At 44.7% G+C, this 27,548-nt stretch overlaps 2 protein-coding genes and 2 pseudogenes across 3 annotated transcripts; 3 read left to right on the top strand and 1 right to left on the bottom strand.

The window, feature by feature from the left end:
* The first annotated feature begins 1,547 nt into the window (after positions 1–1,547).
* LOC120686527 lies at positions 1,548–7,816 on the top strand (annotated as a pseudogene).
* A 4,226-nt stretch (positions 7,817–12,042) lies between these two features.
* Positions 12,043–15,791, top strand: LOC120685367. Of its 2 annotated transcripts, none has more exons than XR_005679527.1 (6): positions 12,043–12,382; positions 12,729–12,935; positions 13,221–13,401; positions 13,861–14,015; positions 14,244–14,470; positions 15,310–15,767. XR_005679527.1 is itself a non-coding variant. In XM_039967233.1 (6 exons), exons 1-6 carry the CDS (start codon positions 12,134–12,136, stop codon positions 15,424–15,426), a joined length of 1,140 nt encoding a protein of 379 aa, XP_039823167.1. In that variant the 5' UTR covers positions 12,045–12,133; the 3' UTR covers positions 15,427–15,791. The 2 variants fall into 2 exon arrangements, 1 of the variants encoding a protein (XP_039823167.1); XM_039967233.1 differs by having other exon boundaries at positions 12,045–12,382; positions 14,240–14,470; positions 15,310–15,791.
* Positions 15,792–15,909: 118 nt separating this feature from the next.
* LOC120685368 lies at positions 15,910–18,164 on the top strand. The gene is made up of 3 exons (XM_039967234.1): positions 15,910–17,467; positions 17,670–17,754; positions 17,902–18,164. The coding sequence occupies exons 1-3, from the start codon at positions 17,133–17,135 to the stop codon at positions 17,959–17,961; spliced, it is 480 nt and encodes a 159-aa protein (XP_039823168.1). The 5' UTR covers positions 15,910–17,132; the 3' UTR covers positions 17,962–18,164.
* Positions 18,165–18,461: 297 nt separating this feature from the next.
* On the bottom strand, positions 18,462–21,757 carry LOC120685366 (annotated as a pseudogene).
* Between the last annotated feature and the right edge of the window lie 5,791 nt (positions 21,758–27,548).

Below are 27,548 nucleotides of genomic sequence, written 5' to 3'. Positions count from 1 at the left end.
ACACCATCGACAAATTCCAAATTTCCAGCCTTCATACCGTACATCCATCCTCGATTCATCTATGCACGAAAAACATGTAATAATATCAATTTAATAAAAATATTATCACAATTAAAAAATACCCTCTAAAGTGAAGAAAAAGAGACTCTTGATGATCAATTCATCACAAAATTCACAATCCTAAGATAAATGGTATGAATCTAATGGATTGCTTACCACTAAATTGTTGCATTCAAACAACCAAAAAGAGAAACCCTCATGATAAGCGTTCAAGAAAAAAGATACTATCCATGATCAATTCATCAAAAAATGGAAGGTTAATCCTAAGATAAAAGAGCTAGCCACGAATCATGATGAGTCTTGTACAATGGATTGCTAGCCACTAACCTAGCACAAGTTGGTGCACTTACACAACAAAAAAAGGAGCCCCCATTATGACAAATGGTTCTAAAATGGAGAAAAAAGCTCTCCATGATTAATTCATCACGAAATGCAAGAGTAATAAAAAAATGGGTACAAAGCCAATGAGTTGATGACTACTAACCTCAGAACAAGTTGGTAGAGTCAATACATCAAGAATGGCAAGGTTTCTTGAGAATTTTGGCAAAATCCGGCCGCAACAATGGAAGAGAGAGGTGTGGCCGTCGGGTTGGAGAAGAAGACTGGTGGGAGGAAGAAGGGGTTGGGGTTTTATACTATACAGACTCATCACCGCCGGTTGGTAATACTAGCCGGCGGTGATGACCATCATCACCGCCGGCTCGTGTTACCAACCGGCGGTGATGGTCGGCGACATCATCACCGCCGGTTCGTGTAACCAACCGGCGGTGATGACTGACATCACCGCCGGTTCCAACGGCCACTACGGCCACCAACTTTGGATCCGGCGGTGATGAGGCATCACCAACGGTTCGGAATGAACCAGTGGTGATAGCCCATTTGCTATGGCCAATTCTGTAGTAGTGGAGCCCCAGAGGGCGAAGGCCGGGGTGCGGGGCCGGCACGGCCATCCAGACCCATCGTCTCGATCTCGCACAGACGATGTAGCATCCTCTTCTCATTGTCATCCTCCTCGCCGTCGCCGCCGCTGGACTCTGGTGCTCCGGATCTCGCGTAAGTACCTCTATCCTTTCATCTCGCTCTCGCACAGATGCTCTCGGCCTCTCGATCTCTCACTCTCCTCACCTTTTTCTGTAGATGTAGACGAGATCCGTCGAGGAACCAGGGCCGGGGGGCTAGATCCGTGCTTCATCGACCTCGCCGGTGTACCTGGTGCTCCGGCTACAAAGGTGAGTCTCTTACCCTAACCCTAGATGACTAGATCTATGTTCTTTCTCTAACCCAGGTCTTGATCTGTGCAGCTGTTGAGGAACCAGGTCACTGGCGAGTGACGATGGCCGGATCTGACGACGAGACGGTGGAGCTCGGTGTGACCGAGAACGAGGAGCGGCGGCTGTGCGGGTTGGCCGGAGATGATGACGAGGATGACTTGCGCGAGGACCGTGAGGCCTTGTTCGGCCCTGGTGCTGATGATCCCATCAACGTCGATGATGATGGCCCTGCTGTACCTGCCTGCGGCGGTGCACCTCCCCCAGACGGTAACAGCGCCAAGCGCTCACGTCCCTCTACCTCTTCTATTTGGGATGATTTCGAGAAGCTGTTCAGAACCACAGCTGATGGTAAGGCCGTCAGGTATGGAGCTAGGTGCCTACATTGCTCTAAGATCTACTCTGCTTTTTCTAGTGCTGGCACTGGTCATCTTTCACGCCACATTGCCTCTTGTGTTAAGAGGCGTGAAAAAACTCACATGTCTCAGTTTCAAATCTCTTTTGATCCTGATGGTAGTATGCGTACTTGGGACTACTGTCCTCTGGTTGCTCGTACTCAACTGGTTAGATTGATTGCTAGACTTGATGTTCCTATCTCTATGGGTGAATCTGAGGCTTTTGAAGAGTTTATTAAAACTGCTCACAATCCTAAATATACTAGAGTGTCTAGGCTAACCACCACTAGAGACATATAGAAGTACTTCACTGATTGCAAGGCTAAACTTGTTGAGACTTTTGGTACTTCTGTTAATTGTGTGTGTCTAACTTCTAACATTTGGTCTGGTAATGCCAAAGAGGATTACCTCAGTGTTGTTGCTCACTACATAAACTCTGACTGGCAATTAGAGAAGAGGGTTCTTGGTCTAGTTCTTATTGATATGTCCCACAATGGACAAAATATTGCTGATCGTGTAGCATCTGTTCTTGCTGATTATGGTTTGACTGATAAGGTGTTTGCTGTTACTTTAGACAATGCATCATCTAATGCTTCAGCCATGCTAAAACTTAAACCTATCCTAATCCACCTGAGAGCTGGATTACATGGTATATATGCCGGAGACCACAGATGTTTTCAAGGTCTTGTATCGTCTCGTTATGAACACCTGGGATTTCATAAAATTCCCCTTATTGAAAAAGAAAAAAAGGCACTGTACTCCTGCAAGGCATTTGCATCATGTTGAGTATGCCTTTACACTTTATAATTGTAAATCCAATTTGAAGTCTCGGGCATGATCAAGTCAGCTATGATGGTTGTACTATTATTATTTCCCCCATGCATCGCATCCTGTTGAGTTTACCTTTTCAGGGTTCGCAGACGACTAATAATCCCCTTGCCAATGGTTATTGTTCATACCTTTTCTGCCACCTGAAAGCAACATTGTCGACTTGTTCTGAAGTTAATTGTCACTTGAGATCCCAAATTAAAAGTCAGACCATGATTGCTTCTTATGGCTTTTGCATTATTTCAACACAATAATGTTGATTGATGATAACGATGTTTGTTTGTTCTTTTGCGTCTTGTCTCGCTCTAACATTAGAATCTAGACATAGACGTCTGCAATATAATGCATGGTCAATATATTGGTCCCTCGGCTTTGGATGGTCTGACTTGATTGCAAGGATCACAAATTGTTTTGCACACTATGGATTTTGTGTCGATTTCACCTGTGATGATTAAATATCTTACTATTTGTCTCATACTACAATAAGACGTGTTTGTTTGGATAGTAATAAGTAATGAAAGAGTTAAAAAAAATAGAGGTGGCTGTATGCCTCTGATCAAGCCTTTTTTTTTCCCTTTTGCTTCTAGCCAGCCCAGCTCTGTTTCTCCGTGCTTAGATTTACTCCATGTCTCCATCACAATGGGCTTTCATTCCTAGACCAATTTTCTGCGACCCTCGGGAAACAACACTGTGAATGACTCATGACTACTGATTGTCAGGGCAGTCCCAACCCATGGTTTTGAAAGACATTGTAACTACGCAAGCAGAGTCATACATGATGAATTTGGAGAAGGCTACATACCCATGCGGCCTGCCAGGAGACGATTCAGTCCTGAAGGATGCGCCAAGAGATACCACTGCAGGACCGCCAGCTCCTGGAGCACCATTGGCGTATGGAGCAAGGGCAGCTCTTGAGCACCAGTGAGGACAGCATCGCAGGGGCCTGGAGGCCTGGAGCACCACCAGAGGCAATAGCACCAGCGATTGGAGCACCGCTAGCTCCTAGAGCACGACCGGCGACTGGAGCAATGCAAGCTAAATCAACGGCAGCTATGTTGGATCTCGAATGCCGATTCGTTGATTTTTGCCCAATTCATTCATCCGCAGATTGGATACGATTTCTCCCATGCGGACAAACGATTGAGGATGAATTTTGCCGATTTGTGGCTCTGACCAGAGGAATTCGAGACGGGAATTAGAGACATTGGGGGGAAATGAAGGCAGCGAGTTGAATGGTGGGAGGGAGAGCAGAGCAGGGCCTTGATGCCGATTGGATTTGAGAGCTCGCCAAAAATTGCTGGGCTAGGGCGCGCCAAAGAAGCCGGTGCATGAGGCGGGCATGGCGCCGCGGCGGTGGAACAGAAGGTGGCGCAGGGGATGAAGAGGTTGGGGGAAGCATTGGGAAGAAACGATGAATCGCCCCCAATGCTGATTTCGCTCGTTTCGTTCGTCTTGGAGCACGCGCCAACACCGTTTCCTGCATAGACACCGTTTCCATGTTTTTCCTCTTTCTTCATTAATTTTCTTGCCACATCAGATTTTTGCTTATGTGGCAGTATAATAAATTCTATAGATACCAGCTGAGGTGGAGAGTTGGGACTGCCCTACCTTCACCTCCAAAGCCAGACATGTCAGCTTCCACCTTTTTGCAATTTAATTTGACCCTGACTGCTGTGAAAGAAACCTATTGTTCTTTTTTTTTGCGAAAAAGAAACATATTGTTCTTTTGTGAAAGGTCTTGAAAATCACAAGGATGGATCTGCTCAAATTATTGATATTCCGGAGTATTCCTGCATGTCTGCTAGCACTGTAAATGCTTTGATTTTCTTGCTGTATTCAAAATTTTCAGTTAGTAACTCACTTTATATATATTCCATCAATTATGTTGTCCCTTGTTATATTAGTTGATCATCCACTGATCTCCTCCTCAGCTCCTTGTTACTATCTTATTTGGTTTCACCATACTTAACTGATGGTGATTATTAGTAGTGTAGGTGTAGCAGTCCACTGGAGCAGTGATTCATTGGGAGAGTGAAATCCAAGCGATGCATGTATGAAGTACTAAATAAGGTACTAAATGAAAATAATCTTTTAGAATTCTAGAACGCGCTTCTCGAGAAGAGAATTTCGCATGCATGAAGTACTAAATGAAGTCTATTTGCAAAATCTTTTCACGGATGAGAGTAACTTTTCGTGAAGAATTTAATGATGGTAATTGATGATTGGCTACAGTGACACTACAGTAACCATCCTCTAATCGTGTGGCTAAAGACCTCATTAGATTCGTCAGGGTTCCTAGCGCAGAAGTTTTGAAATTGGTTTTGTAAACTACCCTTATTTGACACCCCTAATTATTGGTCAAATCCCGTTCTAGATTATCTAGAACACAAACAAACAAGACCGTTGGGTCCTTCGGCGGCACCTACGGACGATACCAGCCATCCTACTGCACTGTTTCGCCCGTACATACGTCGTCACTTCAATTGTTGGGATGTGCGTTACACGCCGATCAAATGACATGCCTAGCTAGCTAGCTCCTGAAACATTGCAACCACATCGAGCCCGGCTGCCAGCTGCGGGGGTTCAACCCCACCTGCAACACCACCAGCTGCAGCTCGCCGCGGCTGATCGTCTGGCTCGCCGGCGACCAGTACGTGGTCACCAACATCTCGCTCGAGCACTCCACCATGCGCTTCTGGCCGCGCCGGGAAATCAAGGAGCCGGCTCTGGTGCCGGAGCCGGAGGAGGAGGCGGTGTTCAACGAGACCACTGCCCGCTCGGGCTGGCACCTCTTCAACAAGCAGCTGGTCATGGACTGGGAGCAGTGGCGGAGGACCGCATGTGGCAAGGAGTGGCAGCTGCCATACCTTGGCCAAAATAATTCAATGGATACGAACTTGTTTTCAATCTAAACAAAGTCATATTTATAGCGTTTCTCTCTCAATTTCTTAGCGTTTATCTATCCCGCCATACCTAATTTTTTGGCTGCCCTCCGCCACGGACTGGGAGGTAGGGTCCCACGCACTGCACCACCACGTGGATCACCCCGGGAACGCCACGTGCCCTCGGGATCTTGGCAGCGCGGCGTGCCACAGCAGCCACAGCACCTGCAGCCCTGCAGGGCCACCACCGGCCCCAGCAAGTACAAGAGGCACAGCCTCAACCACACCACCGGCTACATCTGCATGTGCGACCAGGGTTACCAAGGCAACCCTTACCTCGCCCAAGGATGTCAAGGTACTATAGCACATTTTTTTGAAAAATGTGTGCACCTTACCTAAAAAAAAAATCAAATTTTGAATTACCTACGCAACATACTCCCTATGTCTCAAAATAAAAGTATGCCTCTAGTGTTTAGAATTCACCTCTCAAAAAAATGTTGTTTGGTCATCTAATCGCCTTATTTGTTCTCTCTTTTCCATGGTGCATACCCGTTTAATTGCCTTATTTTCTTCCCTTCTCATGGTTCATGCATATTTAATTTTTTAATTTTTTTCCACTTTTCTAGGGTGCATGCCACGGCACTTGACTACTTAACAGATTTAAGTAAGTGCATCTAGCTAGAAATTTTATGTGACTAATAGTTTACATGAGAAATCCTAGAAATTACACTTATTTTGGGAAAGATGTAATATACTACACTACATGTGCTTAAGGATTATATAGCCCTTTACTACGCATATACGGGTATATCCCAAAGGATGAAAATACTATTTTTTTTTGTGAGAAGGATGAAATTAATTTATTTGTTTGTGTTTATTTTAGATATCAATGAGTGCAAGGATTCCAATAAATGCTTTGGTAATTGCACAATGCTTTGGTAATTGCACAAATCTACCTGGCAAGTTTTTATGCCTATGCCCTAAGGGAACCTCTGGTGACCCATACACTCGAAATGGCTGTGTTGCCCCGCATGATCTCGATACAGGTAACAATTACTTAACCCACACAAGCAACCATATGGATTGAAATTTTTTATTATGTAGGTCTCTCAATAACCCACCTATGAGAAACAACATTTCTTCCGAATCCTTTCCAAAAATCTTATATTCTAAATGAATATTTTATAATTCAATTTTTGACGATTTGGTGTGCGTCTCTCAGGGCTGATCATTGGGTTAGGAGCTGGAAGTGGCGAGATGCTTCTGGTTCTAGTTATAGGCAGCATATTTGTAATACGTATAATCCAAAGACGACGGAAGAAAAGGATGAGACTATGGTTTTTCAAGCAAAACCGAGGGCAACTGCTACAACAACAAATGTGCCAAAGGGCAGATATAGCAGAAAGAATGATCCTTCCTTTAGAACAGCTAGAGAAAGCCACCAACAACTTTGACAAAGCTCGTGAGCTTGGCGGCGGAGGGCACGGCACAGTGTACAAGGGTATTTTATCAAGTCTACATGTGGTGGCAATTAAGAAGTCAAAGATAGTGATACAAAGAGAAATTGATGAGTTCATCAACGAGGTTGCTATTCTTTCTCAAATAAACCACATAAATATTGTGAAGCTTCTTGGGGTGTTGTCTTGAGACAGAAGTTCCTTTACTTGTTTATGAGTTTATTTCCAACGGCACTCTTCACAATCATCTTCACATGAAAGCTTCGTTATCACTATCATGGAAAGATAGACTGAGGATTGCGGTTGAAATATCCAAGGCTCTATCATATCTTCATTCACTCGCTTCAACACCAATAATTCATAGAGATGTGAAGTCTCCTAATATACTTCTTGATGATAATTTGACGGTAAAGTTGTCAGACTTTGGAGCTTCAAGGTATGTTCCAATTGATCAGACTGGGATGGATACTACAGTCCAAGGAACATTCGGATACTTGGACCCTATGTACCACAGCACGGGGCATCTTACCGAGAAAAGTGATGTCTATAGTTTTGGCGTGATCCTGATAGAGCTACTTACCAGAAAGAAGCCCGTTTCATATAGATCCCCTCAGGGACATAGTCTTGTGTACCATTTCGTGAGTCTACTATCCGAAGGCAACTTAACTCGCATATTGGATCCACAAGTGTTGAAGGAGGGAGGTGGCGAAGTTGTTGACATTGCTTTGTTAGCAAAGATGTGCGTGAAAGCCATAAGCAAGGACCGGCCGACAATGAGACAGGTGGAGATCATGCTCGAAAGCATTCATGCGGCAAAGGAGTACGCTTCTAGTGACGATATGACGGATGAATCGGAGGACGGTTACATTTCAAGGAATGACCTGTCTGTTGGAGGGAAAAGCGAGGATGTTGCAAGCCATCAATGATTAAGAGGAAGAATGTATAATTGGTGTGTGAAATGAAGCAATTGGTGCTTCCACTCAGATCACTTGAGGCAGTTGCAGCCATCCGATCCAGTTAATCTGCCATTGAGCTCACACCGATACATATTTGTTGCTTAATAATCTACCTTCTTAGGCCAGTCTCGTGGGAAGTGTCATCGCACAGTTGCCAAGAGTGCTACATCAGCTTGACACTGGAATGACATAGTCACTCTCAGTGCACAGTATCATAGCATAATTTTATAGACAACTTACAGTATTAAATAGTGCAATAGTTGTGTGATCGAATGTGGTAGGACTTAACCCCGTGTCATGGCTTGGCAACCGCATCACGAGCGGGTCATGATGATGACCCGAGTCATTTCTCTCTACTCTTAACTCTGTAGCCAAATCAGCAATTTTGCTGATGTGTTATAATCTTTACTGTATGGTACTCTTATGATACTAGTAGTGAGACTAGCCTTATGCAGTTGCATTGGTACCTGACCCAATAATTTGCAATTTTCAGAAAAAAAAGGGCCTAACTTGACAACGAAGCAGGTGATGACATGAGCATGACGAGATGATGGCATCTATATCTGGGCGCCGATCGAAGAGTGATGAGGCGGCAGGGCGGCGGCGAGGAAGCACGTGCCCGGACAAAAGCATCGTCTCGAAATCTATCTCGCTCGTGTCGCGCTCCGTGGACGGTGGACACTCGACTCTGTAGAGAGGTGGGTCGACTACTGTAGCAGGCAGTCCCGGGGACTGGTCCGTCAGCGGAGCTGAGATCGATCTCCATCCATATTCGATTTCCAATGGCGTTGAAACCACAAGCAAGAGAGAGCAAGCAATTCATGGGGATTCTGGCTGTCGGTACGAACTCCGACCGAGGCGAGACCCGGGCCGCCCCTAACGGGGACTGCCTCGCTCGCTCCGATCCGATCCTCTGCGACGGGGGCCGCCGCTACTTTTGACTGCCGCTCTAGCAGCATGAGCATCAGGTTTTACCACCACCGCAGTGTCATTGGCATGGTTCATTAGTCAGGCTTTGTTTTGAATTTGGACTTTCTTCTCCATTTGGGAGGAATAGGATAGATCGATCGCTTGCCTTTTCTATTTGGTACGGTAGTAGGATCGTCATCGTCAACCCATGCATTGTTTTTTTTTTCATTTCGTTTGATGATGATGGCTGGCAGTCAGGCAAGCCAAGGATCCAAAATAAGCCCTTGTTTAGTTGCATAATTCAAAATTCCAAAAAAATTTCCGGTATCTGCATGAAGACTTAAATCTAGACGAAATAAAAAACGCATTGGCAACGGCAAGGATGGGGAGCCATGGCGGCGCCGGCGAGGTGGAGGAGGAGGGTAGCGTGCCGTGACCATGGGCGGATTCCATGTGGACGGCGGCGGCGGTCATGAGCATCCTTTGGTCTGGTCTGGTGCCTGCAGGTCAGGATTGGGCGAGCGGAGGGAGATGAGCAGAGCAGGCGAGCGGGATGGCATTAATCTAGATGGCCATTTTCAAATGGCCTGGGTCAAATGGGCCGCACTAGGTACGACACAAAAAAAATCCTATTCTAATCCAGTCCAGCCCACGATCTATAGGGTCAGGGGCGACCCGACACAATGCATAGGGTAGTGCCTGGGCCTGGACTCCGACTCATAGTGCCGGCCCTGACCCGACACGACTAATGGATCTTATCCGATCAGACACGACTAATTTTGTTCCTAGCACAATTTGATCCATTAATGACGCATAGTTCCCCACTCAACCCTAAATTCCTACCTATGTTGCCATCTCTCCCTCACTCTCCCAATCTTATCCTTTTACTCCCCGTGACCCGTGCTCTCATTCTCCCAATCTCCGCTCTCTCTCTCGATGCCCCTTCTCTTCCCTGTGGCGGCAGAGATGCTAACGAGCGCGGCGGCCGGTGGCGCGGCGAGCGCGGCGGCCGGTGGCGCGGCGAGCGCGGCGGAGGCCCAGCCGGCGAGCGCGGCGAGCGCAGCGAAGGCCCGGCCGGCGAGCCCGGAAGCGGGTGGCGTCGCGAGCGCGCTGGAGGCCTGCGAGCGCGGCGGATGCTCCGCCGGCGAGCGCGACGGTGGATGGCGCCGCGAGCGCGGTGGAGGCCCGTGGCCGGCGAGCACGCGGAAGGCTGGCAGCCGGCGACCGCAACGGAGGCCTGTGTGCGCGCTGCGGAGGTCGGCGGCAAGTGCCCGGAAGTCGATGGCCGGCGACCGGGATGGGTCTGGGTCGGCACTAACCCTATGGGTTAGCCGTGCCAATGGGCCGGCACAACACGACTGGATCCGCGGCGGCCGGCACGACACGACACGACTATCGTGCCTGATTCGTGCCGTGTCTGATAGGGTTAGGGTCGGGTCGGGCTGTGTCGGCCCATTTGGCCATCTATAGATGGCAATTGGCAACAGGAGTGCGCTGCGCCGTGGTTTTATATGGGGGTAGGTGGTGGGTTGAAGAAGCCAGGGCATGGTAGCAGCGCCAGCCACGTCAGCGCTGCTGGTCCCACGCTGACAGTGAGGCGGGTAACTTGAGCTTCAGCTTCTCTCCTAACTCGTAAATTTGTAACGAAAAGACGAGCACCACTACACCAAAAGAGATTGAAGCAGATGCTTGAAATGAGGAGTGATGGATGCGTGCTTTGTTATGGCGGGCAGCACCGACCAAGCCGGCCACACAAGAGATGGATTATGTGCTGCGTCTTGTCATTAACCGCTTGCTTGTTTTAGCATGCCAGTTCTTCGATTCATTAGCCACGCAAACACAGCGATGGTCAAAGAGTCACTCCAGTGTGAAAAGTACTTGTACACAACAAATCTAATGGTATTTTTTTTAAAACGAAGTAGTTTCCATTCTCCGTGGAAATCTAATGCTACTTATGCGTATATGATTCGTTTGATCCACGAACTAAATTTTAAGCCAAAAGTTTATCCATTAGGTGATACAAACAGGAAATGTGGATTAAAATTTAGTTCAATCTCAACTAATGTTTAGTCTATGAGTTTTCAAAATCCACCTAATTTGGATTTAACCAACCCGCAAACTGCGAAAAGATCAAACTACGTCTTGTGTATGTACCAAGGCACAACAACCTTATAATCAAAAAGTTTTAAAAAAAGATTTCTATATTTCTACTCCCTCCGTCCCAAAATAAATACAATTCTAGAGTTCAAAATTTGTTCCACAAAAAATGTTAACTTTGACCCACCTACCACAAAAGACAAACCAATTTCCAAAAAAATTCTCATAAAAGACAACTAACATCTCATTCCCTCACCACAAAAGACAAAGGGTATTTTAGTAATTTTAAACCTAACATTGATTTGCGTGTTTGATCCTAGAATTGCATTTATTTTGGAACGGAGGGAGTATATGTGTCCCACCTAAAATTTAGTCAATGGATCCAAATGGAAACTAAACCTTAGTTACCTAATATTTATCACCTAAAGTTTAGTCCGAAGTTACATTTAGTTGCAGACGATCCAAACTGAAAAAGGAGCTTCTTAAATCAGTTAAATCAAATATTTAATCAACTTTAATTTAGCTGCCACTAGTAGTAAGTAACTATACATGCATGATTCTCTTATCGTGGTCAAACACGTCAGCTACTGGCTTGGTATATTGATTGATCCCGCCCTTCGCTTTGAGCTTTACGTTTCCCCTCACTTTGCGGTGTCACTGCTTGACCAGGTCACTCTTATCGTGTGTGAAAGTGGTTTGGTACGAACCGACACTCTAGGCCAGGGTCACTGCTTGACCAGGTCAGAGAGAGTACGTACGCACTGGAGGACACAGCTGACTTTTCCGTTGACTTGTACTCGTAGTTACTAATGGCTGCCATCGTCAAACACAAGGGGCTTGATCACTCATCATCAAATCCTTCTCTCTCTCTCTCTTTCTTCATTTTCATTGACTGAGCATGCTTTGCTTGTTGAGTACTCCCTATTGCTTTTCTTCATTTTCAACAGGGTCATTTTCTCTCGACGTGTCACCGATGCAAAAAAAACATAGGAATTCTTTTGGCCCAACCCAACCTACTAGTAGGCAAACTCTCGGGCGCAAATTAGATAATGGGCCATGGGCCTTCTACCTATATGAGATTGGAACCCAAATCGCCTCCCCACACCAACGACGACACCTTTTTTTTTCTTTTTCCAGAAACAAAAAAGCAGTCGCCGGAGAAGGAGCACGCCGGCGAAGCATCTCACCAACCCCTATCACAACACCACGAGCCCCCACCGCCCGCCCATGCTGTGCTCGCTCCTCCGCCCGAACCCCCACCCGCGGACATGAAACCCCGCGATGGAGGATCCGGGCCCGTCGTCCGCCGCCCCTGAGCCTCCCCCGCCCTCGCCCTCGCCCCCACCGGAGGAAGGGGACGGCTGGGTGATCCTTCCGCCCAGCGAGGTTGAGGGTATCGATGATCCCAAAGTGATCCACTGGGAGGACCTGCAGCAGGAGCTCGCCCGCCTCTGGAGCCTCTCCGCCGCGCTCCAATCCGTCAGGGACCGCAAGGCGCAACTCGCCGCCCGACTCGAGTCCGCATTAGAGGTAATAATCACTGAGGTTGGGAGTCGATCCCCTCCTTGCGCGATTCCTAGTGGAACTGTCGGATCCTCTGCGCTCTACCATTTGATTCTCCAATGGGTGGGTGCTCGGATCTTGGTGCTTTCCTTTTCAGCCCGGAATTATTCCTGGGAAAGGTTGGATTCGTCTCCATACCTTTGGTTGTGCTTGGAATGTCAAAACGACGGAAACCCACATTCCCAATTCTTCCCTATGCAGCGTGTCCTGAAAGGCTGAAACTAATTGAATAGCACCCATGGAGTAATTCCCGTGCTTGATTTTGGAACCCAAGAATACAACAGATTTGTTACATCATTGTGCTTGTGGGCAGGCTAGACGGGCGTTTCTCCAGCAGGATAATGAGTTGGCTGAAATGAGGCAGAGACTGCAAGAGCATACTCATCATCTGGGGGGTTTGAAGGTGTGCACAAACAAATCGTCAGATGATGTTGAGGGTAAAAGGCAACAGCTTTGCGTCAAAATTAGAACATTGTCTGTGGCAAGCAAAACTCTCGGCACGGCACGCAATAAGCTTGAGGTATTCCATGTCTACATTTCTTTTCCCTCTTCAACTCTAATAGCACTACCAGTACCAACACCGAAACGCTACAGAATAGGTACTGCAGCAAGTAGTTTCCTTCAGAAAATTTTGAGTGCAAACAAAAGGTGATTTTGTAAGTAATAATCATTTTGATTAAAATATTTTGTCTAAACTTGTGTAATATGCATTCGCCCCTTACATGTGTTGCTTCTTGCTTGTTGCATTCGACAAGGCTGATATCTTCCACAAATCTCTCCTGGATATTTTATTTTATGGTTATAGGAAGCCAATAAATTGCTGTCAGCCGAAAATGGTCATGGGCGCCTTAAAAATATGGAACAGAAGTTACGGAAAAGACAGCAATATATGGTAACACAAGTTGCCCAGATATATCCTGTGAGGCCTTTGGATGAACAATCTCCAGGTCACAAGCCTGGAATTTCCACTAGCATCATCAAAACAAGTATGTCTTTTTCTGTGTTGCATCTTTCATGGGTTTTCACTTCATTGTTCATGCTATACAATTCTATGGATAATCTCTTTTTTTCAAAAAAGGTGATAGCCAAATAATAACTGTAGTTATGGGCTTATCAGGACATGATTTACAGTTGCTAACAAAAAAAGTCATGAAGTGTCTATTGTAAAAATTATGAACATTCAAAGTGTTGTACTAAGCGTACCTTTGTGTCTTGCAGCGATTTCCTAGTTGCAAGAATTGATTCTTTTTTTTGTGGCAGAGCTATTATTCTATTTCACTGGATTGCATGAAAATTTTCTAAGATATAGGAAGAGGTATACAAAAAACATGAAACCTTAATTATTTTGTCAGACTTAGTGGATAGAGAACTACTTATCTGTCCTAAGACTCTTTATTCTTAAATTGTGTCTTTCCAAAACTTAAATGCTACAGAAAATTTTTCAGGCACTGCTGGATCAATTTTGTCAAATGGCTCTCAGAAAAGACCACTGGCCATATTGGGTCTACAATTATTGAAGCCTACTGCCAAAAAGACCGGCTACTTCAGTGACAAGACTGATTTTCAGAAATCTTCTACTGTTCTGGGATATGCTGCACATGTATGTATAGTCTAGTTTGATTGATTATTATCAAATGGAAATTAAATTCACCATTCATTCGTTATTTTTAATTTCTTTGCTAGAGCATTTTGAAATATTATCAGTTTATAAGTTCACTCTGTTCTAGAAAAGAGGTATTCAGATTGGGTGGACATGTTACTGAACATTGTTCTCCAGTTTGTACTATTTTATAGATCTGACTGTTTATTTGTTATGAATCATAGGCAGTCTCCCTCATTGCATCATATCTCAGTGTTCCTCTTCGCTATCCACTGCAATTTGGAGGTTCACAGTCATATGTACTTGATCATGCGCCTGCAGTAGAGCCATCATCTATAACTTCAGTTGTGAGTTCTGCACATCCGAGCACAAGCATGAAGATGATGGAATTCCCTCTGTTTTTTGATGGCCAGGAGTCAACAAGATCGGCATATGCAGTATTCTTATTAAACAAGGTCGGTCCCCCCCCCCCCACCTCTCTCTCTCTGATAAATTGACATATATTTAGTCCAAACGTCAGCACTTTCATACAAATAACTCTTATTCTTTAATACTGTTATTCATCATAGAACTCCGATGAAGTGGAAGTAACTAAGGAAGAATATGCATGTTTTTCTCTTGCTGCCTTTTGGCAAATCTGTAATACTTCTTGCTAAGTCACTGGAAACTAGAAACTTTGAAATGCTTGTTTATATTTGCTGACGCCCTGCTTCTACTTGTACTGGATTGTTTCCTTATTCACAAACAGAATAGATGTGTTTTTATATTTGAGTTGGAGAATGTGTAGAAATAGTTCAGACTAGAGTAAACTGATGAAGTGAATTAGATAAATCATTGTGGGAGTACCGATATTGGCAGCTCATGAAGTTTTTTGCATGGTTTTCGACATCAAATGGGGCTGTGAGTCACAAATGACCCAAAAGCAAATAGCTATGCTTTTTAATACCTGAAATTGTTATCAACAGGCATCTGTGCACTTTCTCTAGAAAAAACCATGGTGCATGGGATCTCTAGGATTTCTCTTTTGTTTCTCTTTTGTATGGCTCTGTGCTTCTAAGGCAGAGGCTGGGATTCTTTTCAAGTTCCGATGTATCATCTTGAATTCTTGATGTAACATTGCTTGAAATCAATAAAATTCCCTTGTTGAAAAGAAAGGATTTCTCTTTTGTTCTCGTTGGAAATTTTCCATTTGGTTGATTCTGTAACAATCTGATTATTAAATCTGCAGGTGTTCTTTTGGTTTTGATTCTTTTATATATGCATATGTTAATCTCAGGCTTATTTTTCCTGGCAGGATATTGAACAACTTTTGAATTACATTGGCGCTGAAAGTCTTGGCCTGAGGCATGTATTAGCTAACCTCAACCAGCTGACAACGATCATCCAGTCGCAACAATACATTTCTAGTTGATGGATTCCCCTAATTTTTTTTGGAGTTCTCAGTGCGATAGGTGCAGATATGGGTTGATGCCATTTTTTACAGGCACCATTCTTTTCTCATGACACAGAAGGCTTCATGTTTCTGCTGATATGTTCATGTAAACAAGTAAATGAACTTGCTGGTGTAGAATGTAATCGCTGCTAGGTATATAGGGAAGATGTGGATAATAGATGAGATGCTAACTCTCAGGTCAAGCTGCTTCTTCCTTCGAGAATTGATCCGTAGTAGTGTGTTTCCCCCTTAGTGATGGCATTTTGTTGCCGTTCCTATATAAACTATGCCCTTCTATGTACACGTTTCTGTTGTCTTCATCTGTGGGGTTCCTGTTAACTGCACGTTTTGTTGGAGGACTTCTGAGGCATGGTAAACAAAGGCTTGTGCGATGGGGGAGGAAACATTGGAGAATGTTGCTATCAAGGCTAAGTAGAGAGAAATCTGGAAGTCAAGTCATCCACATGAGAAGAGAGCTTCTGATGGTATTTGCAAGATACTGAAGAGTGCTGAAGAAAATGCTATATCCTGCGTCAGGCTGTTCTGTTGTTTGTGCAAGTACTTGTGGATGTATTGAGGCCAACGTAATTATAGAAAGAGAAGCTTGTCAATGTAATCTGGGAGAAGGTCGAGCTTAAAGAACTTCAGCATCAATACTGAAGCCAAGAACCAGAATCAGTGCGTCCAGTGGAACTTGTGAGCTCATTCTGGCAACCTATCATGAGCAGGTCCGACTCTGGATCTTATCTGGCTGAGAGTTCTCCTGATGCATCATGTCTTATGTTATGCTGATAAAGTATGAGTTGAACCCAGTGGTAAACCGGGGATATGCGATCACCTCAGCTCAAATGAAGATGGCGGAGCTGGACGCTATCAAGAAGATAATAGTAACATGGAGAGTACGATGGATGTGCAGAGAGCAGCATTCTGAAAGTGAAACTTGGGAAGATGTTGATGGACTTGCAAGCCGCCGGTGCATCTCGGAAACTAGAAGCGTTTGGCCGTCAGTTCCCACCCATTTCGTTGTTCAAATCCAGAGAGCTAGAGTACCCACATGTTCCTGACTCAGCGCAGCAGCATCTGCTCTGCTCTCCTCCCACGGAGGAATCTAGGTTTTTTGCAAGGTCGACGGACTGCTCGTTCATCCTTCATCTGGAGTCAGGACAGCTAGAATCACATTGGGCAGCCGGCACTATACTAATCCGCATCATCACAATATGGAGAAGGTGAGATCACAGAAAAAGATGCTCGCGTGTGGTGTGTCATGGTTGTCACTCAGACAGTGATGTCAATTGCCAAGCAGAGTGGAGCAATATATAAATCTATAAAAATGGCAAGATTGTTCAATGGTTGCTCACATAGATGAAGAGATTAGAAGCCAAGTGCAGCAATTTGACACCTCATATGCCATCTAAGCTGGAAACAAGCTCTCTTTTGTTTTTTCCCTCTCTGAAACCAAAGTTTTCTACCATTTTGTAATGTTTGCTTAACAATTCTTAATCTCTAACCGACAACGGCATACAACGAAGGGAAGGGGGAAAACAAAATGAAAAATGTAATGTCTAAGTACTAGGCCGCTCGGCACCGACTTGGAGCCCAGGCCCAGAAAACAAACGCATCTGCTCCAACGGTCGCCAGGTCCAACCCCACAACTGAGCGCGAAGAAAGATGGAGCAAGAAGAAAGATGGAGCAAGAAGCCAAGAACCCCCATACTCCGGTCGGCTGCCCTTCCGTCTACCGATCAAGATCAAGAGCAATCAGGAGCCGCAGCGCCTTCCGTCGGGCGCTTATTATTGCCTGCCGACGAAGAGTTATTGCCTGCCGACGAAGAGGAGGATCGTTCACCTTGCTCCTCACGCCGACGCCGCGACCCCCTTACCCCACCCACCACGAAGAAGAATTCACGGTGGCGGGCGGGCGCCGTTGTCGTGGATCAGCGAGGAAAGGCTCGCCCCCACCAAGAATACTTGAGGCGGCGGGCGGACTCCATTGCCATCCCGAAGAATCAAGGAAGGAAAGGTAATTCCTTCTTTCTTGTACAGAGCGTGTTCTGTTCTTCTCTCCTGTCCTTGTTTCTTGATTTCTGCCCCTGTTTCTTGATTTCTTGTCCTCGATCTGGGTCTGCTCAGCTGCTTGTCTCTTCCGCGATTCTGCCCCTATTTCTTGGTTCCGCGCTGAAACGTTTGTTCCAAGAGCTAATCTTGTGTTTCTTGGTTGGCAGCTTGTCTCATCTACGGCCAACGGCGATGGCCAAGAAGAAGAAACTGATTGGCGCAAAGGACGCTTCTATCCGTGCTATGCCCAGGGTACGTAGTCGCTTTCTTCTCTCTTCATGTCATCTCGCCCCACATCTCCTTAATAATGCTTGAAACGCAATTGTTACATTGCAAAATACTGTGTTCCTCATCTTGGACGGAACGCCTGATGCTTGAAACGCAATTGTTACATTGCAGAATACTGTGTCCCTCATCTCGGACGGAATGCCTGAGCAGTATCTACGAACGAAACTATGAGCGATGCATGAGCTACCTCAGGTATTAGATGCTCTGCAACACTGCCTACCCTAGGATTTTGAGGTCCCTCTGGCGAACTCATCGTGACTCCTACGAGAGTCCAGACCTTATATAAATCTTATAATATATTTATGCTATTTACTTGTAAAGCAAAAACAAATATATTGATATCTTTTTAATTTAATGATGAGAACTGAGGTGTTCCTAATACTCATTAAGCTGAGAACCTACATCTAAAATACACCAACTCACTGCAGAGTCAGTCAATTTTTTTTCAATTTATAGCTACTTAGTGTATGATGTTCTTTCCGCTTTCTCGCTTCCGGGTGGGAGAGCCTACAATAGGAAGTTGGCTTCCGGGAGGTAGAGTCTTCCTGTTAGGCAATAGAATATGCCGCAGCTCCTTACCATATGCTGCGGCATATCATAGCTATAATTAGCAGATGTAAATCAGGGATAACAGCTGTAAATCAGGGATTAGTTGCTATAGTTAGCAGATGTAAATAAAGGGAATTACCCTTGCCTTGTAAAGCAAGGCCAGCCGGCCCTATATAATAGAAGGCGCCCCCTCCCATTGAGGTGTGGCCAATTGCCCCAAATTCTAATCTTCTACATGGTAAGGAGCTGCGGCATATTCTATTGCCTAACACACGGACATGTTCATCAATTGTTCTCCAAAGGCCAAAAATATTTCTGAGGAGATGATGTAGCTGCACGCTGTGATCATCAAATATTTACTCTCACGTCTCTTCATCTGGCTGCCCTTGAGTAAAAGAAGACTTAGCCCTTTCAAGTGATTCTTTGACCTCAATTGCTTTGGTACTATCGGATCCAGATGTGTCATCACCATTCAGAACATTGGTCTCCATGGCATGCAGTCCTGAGTTTCACCCCACAGAATCCAAGATTACTTCACCATCGCCAGGAATTTTATCATCATCATTCCTTAAGTGCACAAAAGCAGAACTGATATCTTCACTAGAATTTGCACCAGGAACTGGCACACCAGAATCAGTCGTCCCATTATGCTCGCCAAAAATGAGCTCTGAGCTATGAGGCGTCTGTGCTAGCGCCTGCGGTTCATCTTGCAGTTGCCTGAACAGTGAGTTCATCTCTTCAACCGAGCTTGCTTCTAGAACAGGAAGCTCACCATCTTTAGTCAACAGCTCCTTTGATTTACATTCGACCTTCGCATCCACCGGATTGTCAAGAGTCGAACATGAATAGCCATCTTTGGTTGGCAATTCTGGAGTATGCTCATTTTCCACAGGCAATGGTTCACTTGATCTCTCTTGTATCGGCTCATTATCATAACTGGAGTCAGAAGCAGCACATACTAATGCTTCTCCATTGAGCTGTGCAAATTGTGAACTCAAGTCTTCTACTGATCTTGCTTCAATTACAGGCATTGCAGATTCTGCGGATGAAGTATCATTCAATTCGTGTTCAAGCTTAACTGTCAAGGGTTGGTCAATACCGGACTCTGAAACAGACTGCACTAGTACTTCATCCATGCGGCACTTAAATAATGAGTTAACTTCACTGATGGAGTCAGCTTCAACGAGAAGTTTCTCGGTATTATATTCTTCTGATAAAGAACATAATAGCAATTCCTCACAACCTGCACCACATCAGCCATGGTTGAGTAAAATATTGTAAATACATTGTTTGAATAGCATTTGTAATAATCTGAAAATGACCCATATTACCTGCAGAAACTGAACCATTCGCTTCTGATGTGCTGGATATAGATTTTTGGATATAAAATGAATCTGTGCCATTGATGGACACGGTACTTTCAGTGCCTTCCTTAATGCCATGATTTACTTCTAACACACATACGTCTGAAATCGCTGCACTTAGTATTTTAATTTCGTCACCAACATGTGGTTCCAGTGAGCCAAATAACTTGCCATTGTTCAATGCTGGCTCAGAATCGCTGTCTGAGTGATAGTCACCCGCATCTTTTTCACTGACTTCAAGCTTCTCCGGCTTTATGCCGTTGTGATGTCGCAGATAAGTAGACTGCCTTAAATACAAGTTGTCATGTTTCCTATGCTGTGTTGATGGAAAGCACGAGCGAGGAGTCCATGTTTCCTGCAAATGGCTGTTACGGTCCACAATTTGGTCAAATGAAACATCAAATGGTTTTCTCCAGGGAAGTAGAACAGATGGTGCTGAATCAGGAATTTGTGGTAACTCAACTATTTCCTCTGAAGGCCTTGGTGTAGAAATAGAGGGAATCTGAACACGGAAGCGTGATGCCTCCTCCATTTTCTGAATTTCATCAGCGGCTTGCATGTCCATTAACTTCCTGTCAAGTTCATACTTCAGAATATTCTTTGCTTTTCGCCGCTCCATCAAACTCTCCATGTTCCCATTGTTTTCCATATCTGAAGAGTTTGAATCTATAAAGTCCTTCCAGTTATTTCCGTCGTCTTTGTTCTCTTCTGCCCTATCTTCATCTGAGCTAAGGTCACCATCCTCCTCTAATTCATCTTCTTCATCTGATGAGGAATTCAGGTTGTCTCTAAAGGTTGAGGAAGGGTGATCAGTTTCGAAGTTTACAGGAGGGTTTAACTCATCAAGCATTGGAATAATGTCGGTTATTGATGCATCAGAAGAACTCTCGCTAAGATCAGATCCAGAATCAGAACGAGGTTCCTGCCTCATAACAGGTTGCCAACATGAGTTCACCAAACTGGTACTGATTGTTCACTTCATAGTGACACCTTTCAGTATTGGTTCTGTCAAAATGCTGGGGCTCAACCTTCTCACATATTTCCTTGACATGCTCTTCTTTTTCTCTTTCCACAATAACTTTATTCTTGGTAGGTTCAGAAGTTTCTGCAGAAAGAACAGTATCGGCTGACACAGATATAACATTCTCTTCATCGCGATGGGTATTATGCACAAAGATGTCAGAAGTTTTTTCCTCGATGCAAGCAACTGGACTTTCAAAACTCCTCGCCGCATGGGTGACAGCAACATTCTGAACCTCCTCAACTGAACATTCAGTAACGGAGACTTTGGCTTCAGGGGGCGATTTTTTCAGGTTCTCCAACGTTTCCTCTCCAATCACCGGAGCACTTGGTTCCCCATAACTCAATAGCGCTCCAAGAAGAAGTGCAGTTAACAGGAACACTGGAGACGAAGACAGAAGGAAAATAAACAGAGAAGGGCAAGCTTTGTGTAGGAACAGCAACAAAACTCCAATGCTGAGTACTACAGGATAGTCACAAGCAGATCGATAGCCAAGTCTGACATAAGGATAGACTATTCTCTTGATTTGCAACATCAGATTGTTCGTGTCAAATGACATTTTGGTCTCCTTGAATTCAGCCCTGGGATACAAATATAACCTGGAAATGGAAAGGAGGAAGCAGATTAGTATAGTAACAGTTGAGGGGAAAAAAGATGTAGCATCTAAACTTGTGTAGGAAAATCAACCACATGATGTGAGATGGTCAAGTCAGCATCATTAGAGTTACAGATCAAGAGAAATAGCAGAAGTGGCAGCTATCTGGTCTTTGTAGCCGGAGATCATTTCATCTTTGCAGGTCTGCAGTCTAATAACCTTGAAAATAGATTGTGAAATGCTTGACCTCAAGGGTCTAACATTATGTGTGAACGAGGAAAGGAACCTTCAACAAGATGATCATGACACTAAGAACGAGATGCTAAGATAAGAGAAGTGAATGTTGACAAAAATTTGCAGATCAACTAAACTGTACTGATATTATGCGGAACAAAATAATGCTGGATGAAGGCATGAAGGACAAGAGCAGTATGCACGGTGCAAGAACCGCAATTCAACGCACAAGACTCACCTGCTTCGACGAGACGACGGGCAGCGTGGAGAGCCAAGAATCCCTTACACAGTTGCCTCTTTGACGGGGTGGGTGGATGGGGAAAGCAAGGGGGAATGGGGGGACGGAGTGGCAGGGAAAGGTGCCGTGAGGGAGAGAGGGAGGGAATAAAGCAAGCAAGGCAAGCAGAGGAGGGAGGCACGAAGCTGCAGCGCAGTGTCGCCCTTTCGGTGCAGGGATTCCTTGCCTGGAGGGAGATGGAAGAAGCAGCAGCAGCGGCCGCCACCTTAAGCGCTGCGCCGGCAAGAATGCTTTGGCCGGCACGGAAAGGAGACCATGACCTGACGGCAATGTCTGTCCTGCGAGCCTGCTGCGGGGAAGGCGAAAGGGAAAGTGCTTGGCCATCATAGTAGCATGAACCCTTTGGTGGCTTGGTCCCTAGCTGTCGTGCTCACCTCACCTCATTTCTTCAAAACGAAACACTGGAACAGTCTCCATCTAAGAGTAGGACCATCCAACCAGTCTGACCTGGCTGCTCGTGCATCGCTGCGGATTATATACTGGTAGTTAAGAGTGAGGTACAGCACCCAAGCTAAAGGTCATTGTCATTGTGTAGCACACTAGCACTGATTAAATGACATGAAGCCAGACCCTCTGACCTTCAGCAGAGCCAAGCTGCGGCATCCTTTCAGGTGTGAAGGAAATGATGGGCTTGTAGCTTGCGGTTTGATTTTGAGCTCACACCATCAACTTTTGCTGTCTGCATGGAGGTGAAAAAAATATGTTAATTTGTAAACTAAATCTACATGTAATGCGAAAAAACATTTTCCCCCCTAATAACAAGTTCCCAGATGGTACAATGATACTGCAGCATGTGCTCGCGTTCTTTTCTTGTGGGGTAGGGGGTGGAGCGTGCAGCAATGAATGAATCAGTGCCTGCTCTGCTGGCCCTAGATCACACGACTACGCTAGATGATAAACAATGCCATACAGACACACGGGTAAAGCACTAATTCCCAAAAAATTTCATACAGTATCCATCACATCGAATTTTCAAACACAAGCATGGAGTATTAAATGCAGTTGAAAGAAATAACTAATTACACAGTTCAACTATAAATGACGAGATGAATTTTTTAAATCTAATTATTTTATAATTGAATATTAATTATCACATAACAACGAAACTGTTACAATACCCAAACCTAAAAATTTTCACGAAGTAAACAAAGCCTAAGAATAATGGGTGCTTCTGGCTCAACCGTGAGGGCCTCCAGCTTTAATTGATGCTTGAAGTATAAACCTGATCCCACCCCCAAACTGCTGCAACAGAAACGACCCCAGAACTCAATTGCATTGCACGAGTAGCAGAAAACACGACTGACACGCGGCAATTGCTTTCTGTTCCACCTCTTTCATTTGAACAACGAGATGTACACAAGGAACGGACGGACTGAAGTTGCTGTTTCCCCGGATGAACCATGGCTACTGGACCACAGAAAGCTTCTAATGAAGGAAAGAAGAGAGAATTGAGCAAATCAGCTCATCATTTTACTGACATGCAGTGCAAGATACAAGAAATATTGCTCGATCTTGCGGCAGTCAAAGTGTGCACGTAAACCAGGGGGTGCATTTTTTTCACACTACTAGAACAGAACAGGCTAAAACAATAGTAACTATGGCTATGGCCTATGGCATGAACAAACACCTCGGCCCAAGACTTTCTGCGCCGATGTAGTTCAGGAGTTGTTCAATATCCTGCCAGGAAGCATGCCAGAGGTTATTAATGTCTAAACTGAAACAATGCCAAGACGCCAAGTGATGATAACCCAGTTAGCTGCAGCAATCATCGAGGTAGTTGCAGTAACAGCAATCATTTGAATGTTTTGGCTTCAAAAAATACAGCAACTCTAGAGAAAGGACACAGTTAGCGAACAAATTTCCATGTGGACAAATTTCCAGATTTAGTGAACAAGGCAAAGAGAAAACATGTGTTATGTATTCTTCCACAAATCCACAATTCAGTTAACATCATCTAGATTCTTCTATTAACAACAGAGCGAAAAGTAGCCATTGATGTTAACTGCACACTTTGCATTAAATAAATACCCCAATAACAAGGAAACCAACCTTGTTCACCAAGAATATTGCATACGATGATCTTTTTGTCTCCTGGCCATCGAAAAAGAGGGAATTCCATCATCCTCATTTGAAACACGCAGCTGGCAGTAGTGTAAAAGCCGACCAACCAAGCCATCAAGGTTTTAAATAGCGGGCTATGACAAATAGTTACGTATTTTTCTCCGAAGCTAAGAGACTATAGCGGGCTATGACAAACAGCGGTTTACTACTAAACTATAAAAAATACAAGTAATAGATACACAAAAACATGGCGGGTCGAGCAACTTGGGTACGATTTGTGATCTCAGCTCTGCCAATACATGTCCTGATTGCATTAAATGTCCCTAAATGGTTCATCAAAGCGATTAACAAGATTCGGAGAGCTTTTCTTTGGAAGGGAAGGCGAGAAGTACAGGGTGGCTGCTGCCTGGTAGCTTGGGAAAAGGTGCAAAGACCACTAGAATTGGGTGGCTTGGGGATTCTGAATCTTGAGATCATGGGCTGGGCATTACAGGTGAGATGGCTTTGGCTCAGAAAAACTGACACAAGCAAACCTTGGCTGTCCCTGGATATTCCTATACACGCCAATGTGGCTGCACTTTTTCAGATTGCTTTGCAAACTACAATTGGTAGCGGATCTACTACTAAATTCTGGACAGACAGATGGATTAATGGTAACTCGATCAATGATCTCGCACCAACGGTGTTTGCTGCGGTACTGACACGTGCTCGCAACATACGCCTAGTTGCAGATGCTTTGGTTGACCACAGATGGGCGCATGACATACAAGGAGGTTTATCTTTAATCGGGCTATATGAATTGTTCCAGCTGACAGACATTCTATCTGATTTCGTGCTTACTCAAGAGGATGACACTCACATTTGGAGATTCAATGTCTCAGGACAGTATACAGCTAAGTCGGCATACTTGGCCTTTTTCAATGGAGCAACTACATTTGAACCTTGGCGCAGAATCTGGAAAACATGGGCACCCGCAAAGTGCAACATTTTTCTGTGGTTAGCTGTAAGAAATAGATGTTGGACAGCAGACCGTTTGGCTAGGAGAAATCTCCCTCATCCTGAACGCTGCTTATTTTGTGATCAGGAGGCCGAAGATATCTAACATATACTCACCATTTGTGTATTCACCAGAGATTTCTGGTTTCGCGTCCTATCAAGTTTTGGTTGGAAGCTCTGTGTCCCCTCAAGACATGAATTCTCTTTCTCAGATTGGTGGAGGAAGAGTGCCAAAAAGATCCAGAAAGACAAACGGAAAGGTTTCAATACATCGGTTGTGCTGGGTGCTTGGATCATTTGGAAACACCGAAATGCATGCATCTTTGAGGGTGCCAGACCGAGCTTGGACAACTTGTTTCAGGCTTTCAAGGATGAACACCATTTGTGGTGTCTTGCAGGCGCTCGGAGCCTTAACTCCTTGAGTGCTGGTCAAGCCAGTGGGCTAGGATAAGTTTCTTTATTTTTGTCCTGAGTGGGTCTCGTGGTCAAGTGTTCTTTTACTTGTAAGAAACCTAACTTTCTGTATCTCAGCCACTCACAGCTCGGCTCGGAGTGAGGTGTGCTGCTTGTAAGGGGCCGACTTATTCTCTCTCTATTAATACAAAGATACGCAGCTCTCCTGCGTATTCGAGAAAAAAATTCATAAACATAAATATGTTTCTAGGGCTATAGAAACATTATTTAAGTTGACAATACAACAAAATTCATATAATCAAATATTCAGTTGTCCAAAAGATCAAAACATTAGCACTGAGCTAAAGATAAGGCTATAGCGGCGCTAAAGCTACACCATTTAGCACAGCTATAACCCAATTTAGCGTCCATAACTGCCATAGCGGCAAAAATACAAATAGTGTAGCGGAAACCCGCTAAAAAGGCTATAGCGGAACTATAGCGGGGCTATAGCCCGCTATTTAAAACCATGCAAGCCATCCTCCTGGCTACAATGGGGAAAACGATGTATCTATCACGATACCTTAGGCAGAAATAGAATGTCTCATCAATTGGCGTGGTGTAAACCAGTCTGTTACCAATGTGCACACGCACCGCTGCTTTGCAAAGCAGTGCCGGCCCTAGGGGTAGGGCACACGCACCGCTGCTTTGCTGAGCAGTGCCGGCCCTAGGGGTAGGCCACCATATGCGACGGCCGAGGGCCCAAGTCATGAGGGGGTCAAGCTCAGGTATGTATTATGTACGTACAATATGGCTATTAGCCAGCTGGTCTATGTGATCACAGTCTAAGAGGCCAAAAGCTAAGCATTAAAGGTCTTGCAAGTAACTTTATCAAATTCTTTGATGTCAGCGCTTGAGATTATGAAGTTTGTTATGACTGCAGATTACTATTCAAATATTTTGGTTGCTTATCGAATCCTCTAAATTGTACCTATGACTGTAGCTTCAGCTTAAAAAGTTTCTCAAAACTAAAGTTGTTAAATAACTATTTGAGATCAACTATGTCAAAAAAAAAATTAAATGGCTTTGCAATGTGTAACATCGAGAAGACTATATTGGACACTATTGATCTCAATACTTTTTGTGAGCCAATAGATATTATGAAGTGTAAATATATGGTAATCAAATTAATTCTAGAAGTACAAATAAATTATTGTTTTTAGTCTACAATGTTCCCCGATAATTATCAAACATGTTAAATGTTGGAAGAATGCAAGACAGCCTTCTAGAGTATTCTCCACAAGGCAATAAGAAGATATTTTCATGAAATACTCTAGAATTAGTAAAAAATAAATTAAAAAATCTTGTAATATTTAGGAAAACTCTAGAAGGGGTGGGGATGTCACCACCCTATGATCCTTCTGGGACTATAAATAGAGAACCTCCTCCTTGTCATGCCATCTATTTAAGAGCATGGTAAATGAGAAGAGTGAGTGATAAGATAGCTACAAAGAGAGGGTGTGTTGTGTACTCTTGTGTAATACTATTGTGTTGTAATAAAATAAGTGTTTTGTAAGTGTTAGTCTCCTGGTTTCTAAATACTTAATGTATAAGTGTGATCTATCGTAGGTTGGCTCTACCATCCGGGATCAGAAAGGATCTGGGCTTCATCGTAGGAAGTGTAGAAGATTAGAATTTGGGGCAATTGGCCACACCTCAATGGGAGGGGGCGCCTTCTATTATATAGGGCCGGCTGGCCTTGCTTTACAAGGCAAGGGTAATTCCCTTGATTTACATCTGCTAACTATAGCAACTAATCCCTGATTTACAGCTGTTATCCCTGATTTACATCTGCTAATTATAGCTATGATATGCCGCAGCATATGGTAAGGAGCTGCGGCATATTCTATTGCCTAACACCCACCCGCAGCCGAAGCGGGAGGCTCCCGGACGCAAAGGCTGGATCGAAATTCTCGAAAGAGTGCTGTCGGAAGCCCTTTAGTCATGATGTCGGCGAACTGGTGAGAGGAGGGCACATGGAGAACCCGAATCTCACCAAGTGCCACCTTTTCGCGGACGAAGTGAATGTCGATCTCGATGTGCTTCGTTCACTTGTGGTGGACGGGGTTGGCCGTCATGTAGACGGCACTAACGTTGTCGCAGAAGACAACGGTGGCGGAGGGCAGCTGGATGTGGAGCTCCTGGAGTAACTGTCGAAGCCAGCAGCACTCGGCCACAACGTGAGCC

The sequence above is a fragment of the Panicum virgatum genome, chromosome 8N, assembly GCF_016808335.1.
Source record: "Panicum virgatum strain AP13 chromosome 8N, P.virgatum_v5, whole genome shotgun sequence".
Lineage (NCBI taxonomy): Eukaryota > Viridiplantae > Streptophyta > Magnoliopsida > Poales > Poaceae > Panicum > Panicum virgatum.
The sequence above is the reverse complement of the archived record's forward strand: the minus strand, read 5'-3'. Positions and strand labels throughout refer to the sequence as shown.

Coding starts and splice junctions, on each gene's coding strand:
- LOC120685367 (XM_039967233.1), top strand. CDS start 12,134: ATGGAGGATCCGGGCCCGTCGTCCGCCGCCCCTGAGCCTCCCCCGCCC. Junction 12,383..12,728: donor GACTCGAGTCCGCATTAGAG/GTAATAATCACT, acceptor GCTTGTGGGCAG/GCTAGACGGGCGTTTCTCCA. Junction 12,936..13,220: donor CGGCACGCAATAAGCTTGAG/GTATTCCATGTC, acceptor TTATGGTTATAG/GAAGCCAATAAATTGCTGTC.
- LOC120685368 (XM_039967234.1), top strand. CDS start 17,133: ATGGAGCAAGAAGCCAAGAACCCCCATACTCCGGTCGGCTGCCCTTCC. Junction 17,468..17,669: donor GAAGAATCAAGGAAGGAAAG/GTAATTCCTTCT, acceptor CTTGGTTGGCAG/CTTGTCTCATCTACGGCCAA. Junction 17,755..17,901: donor CTATCCGTGCTATGCCCAGG/GTACGTAGTCGC, acceptor GTTACATTGCAG/AATACTGTGTCCCTCATCTC.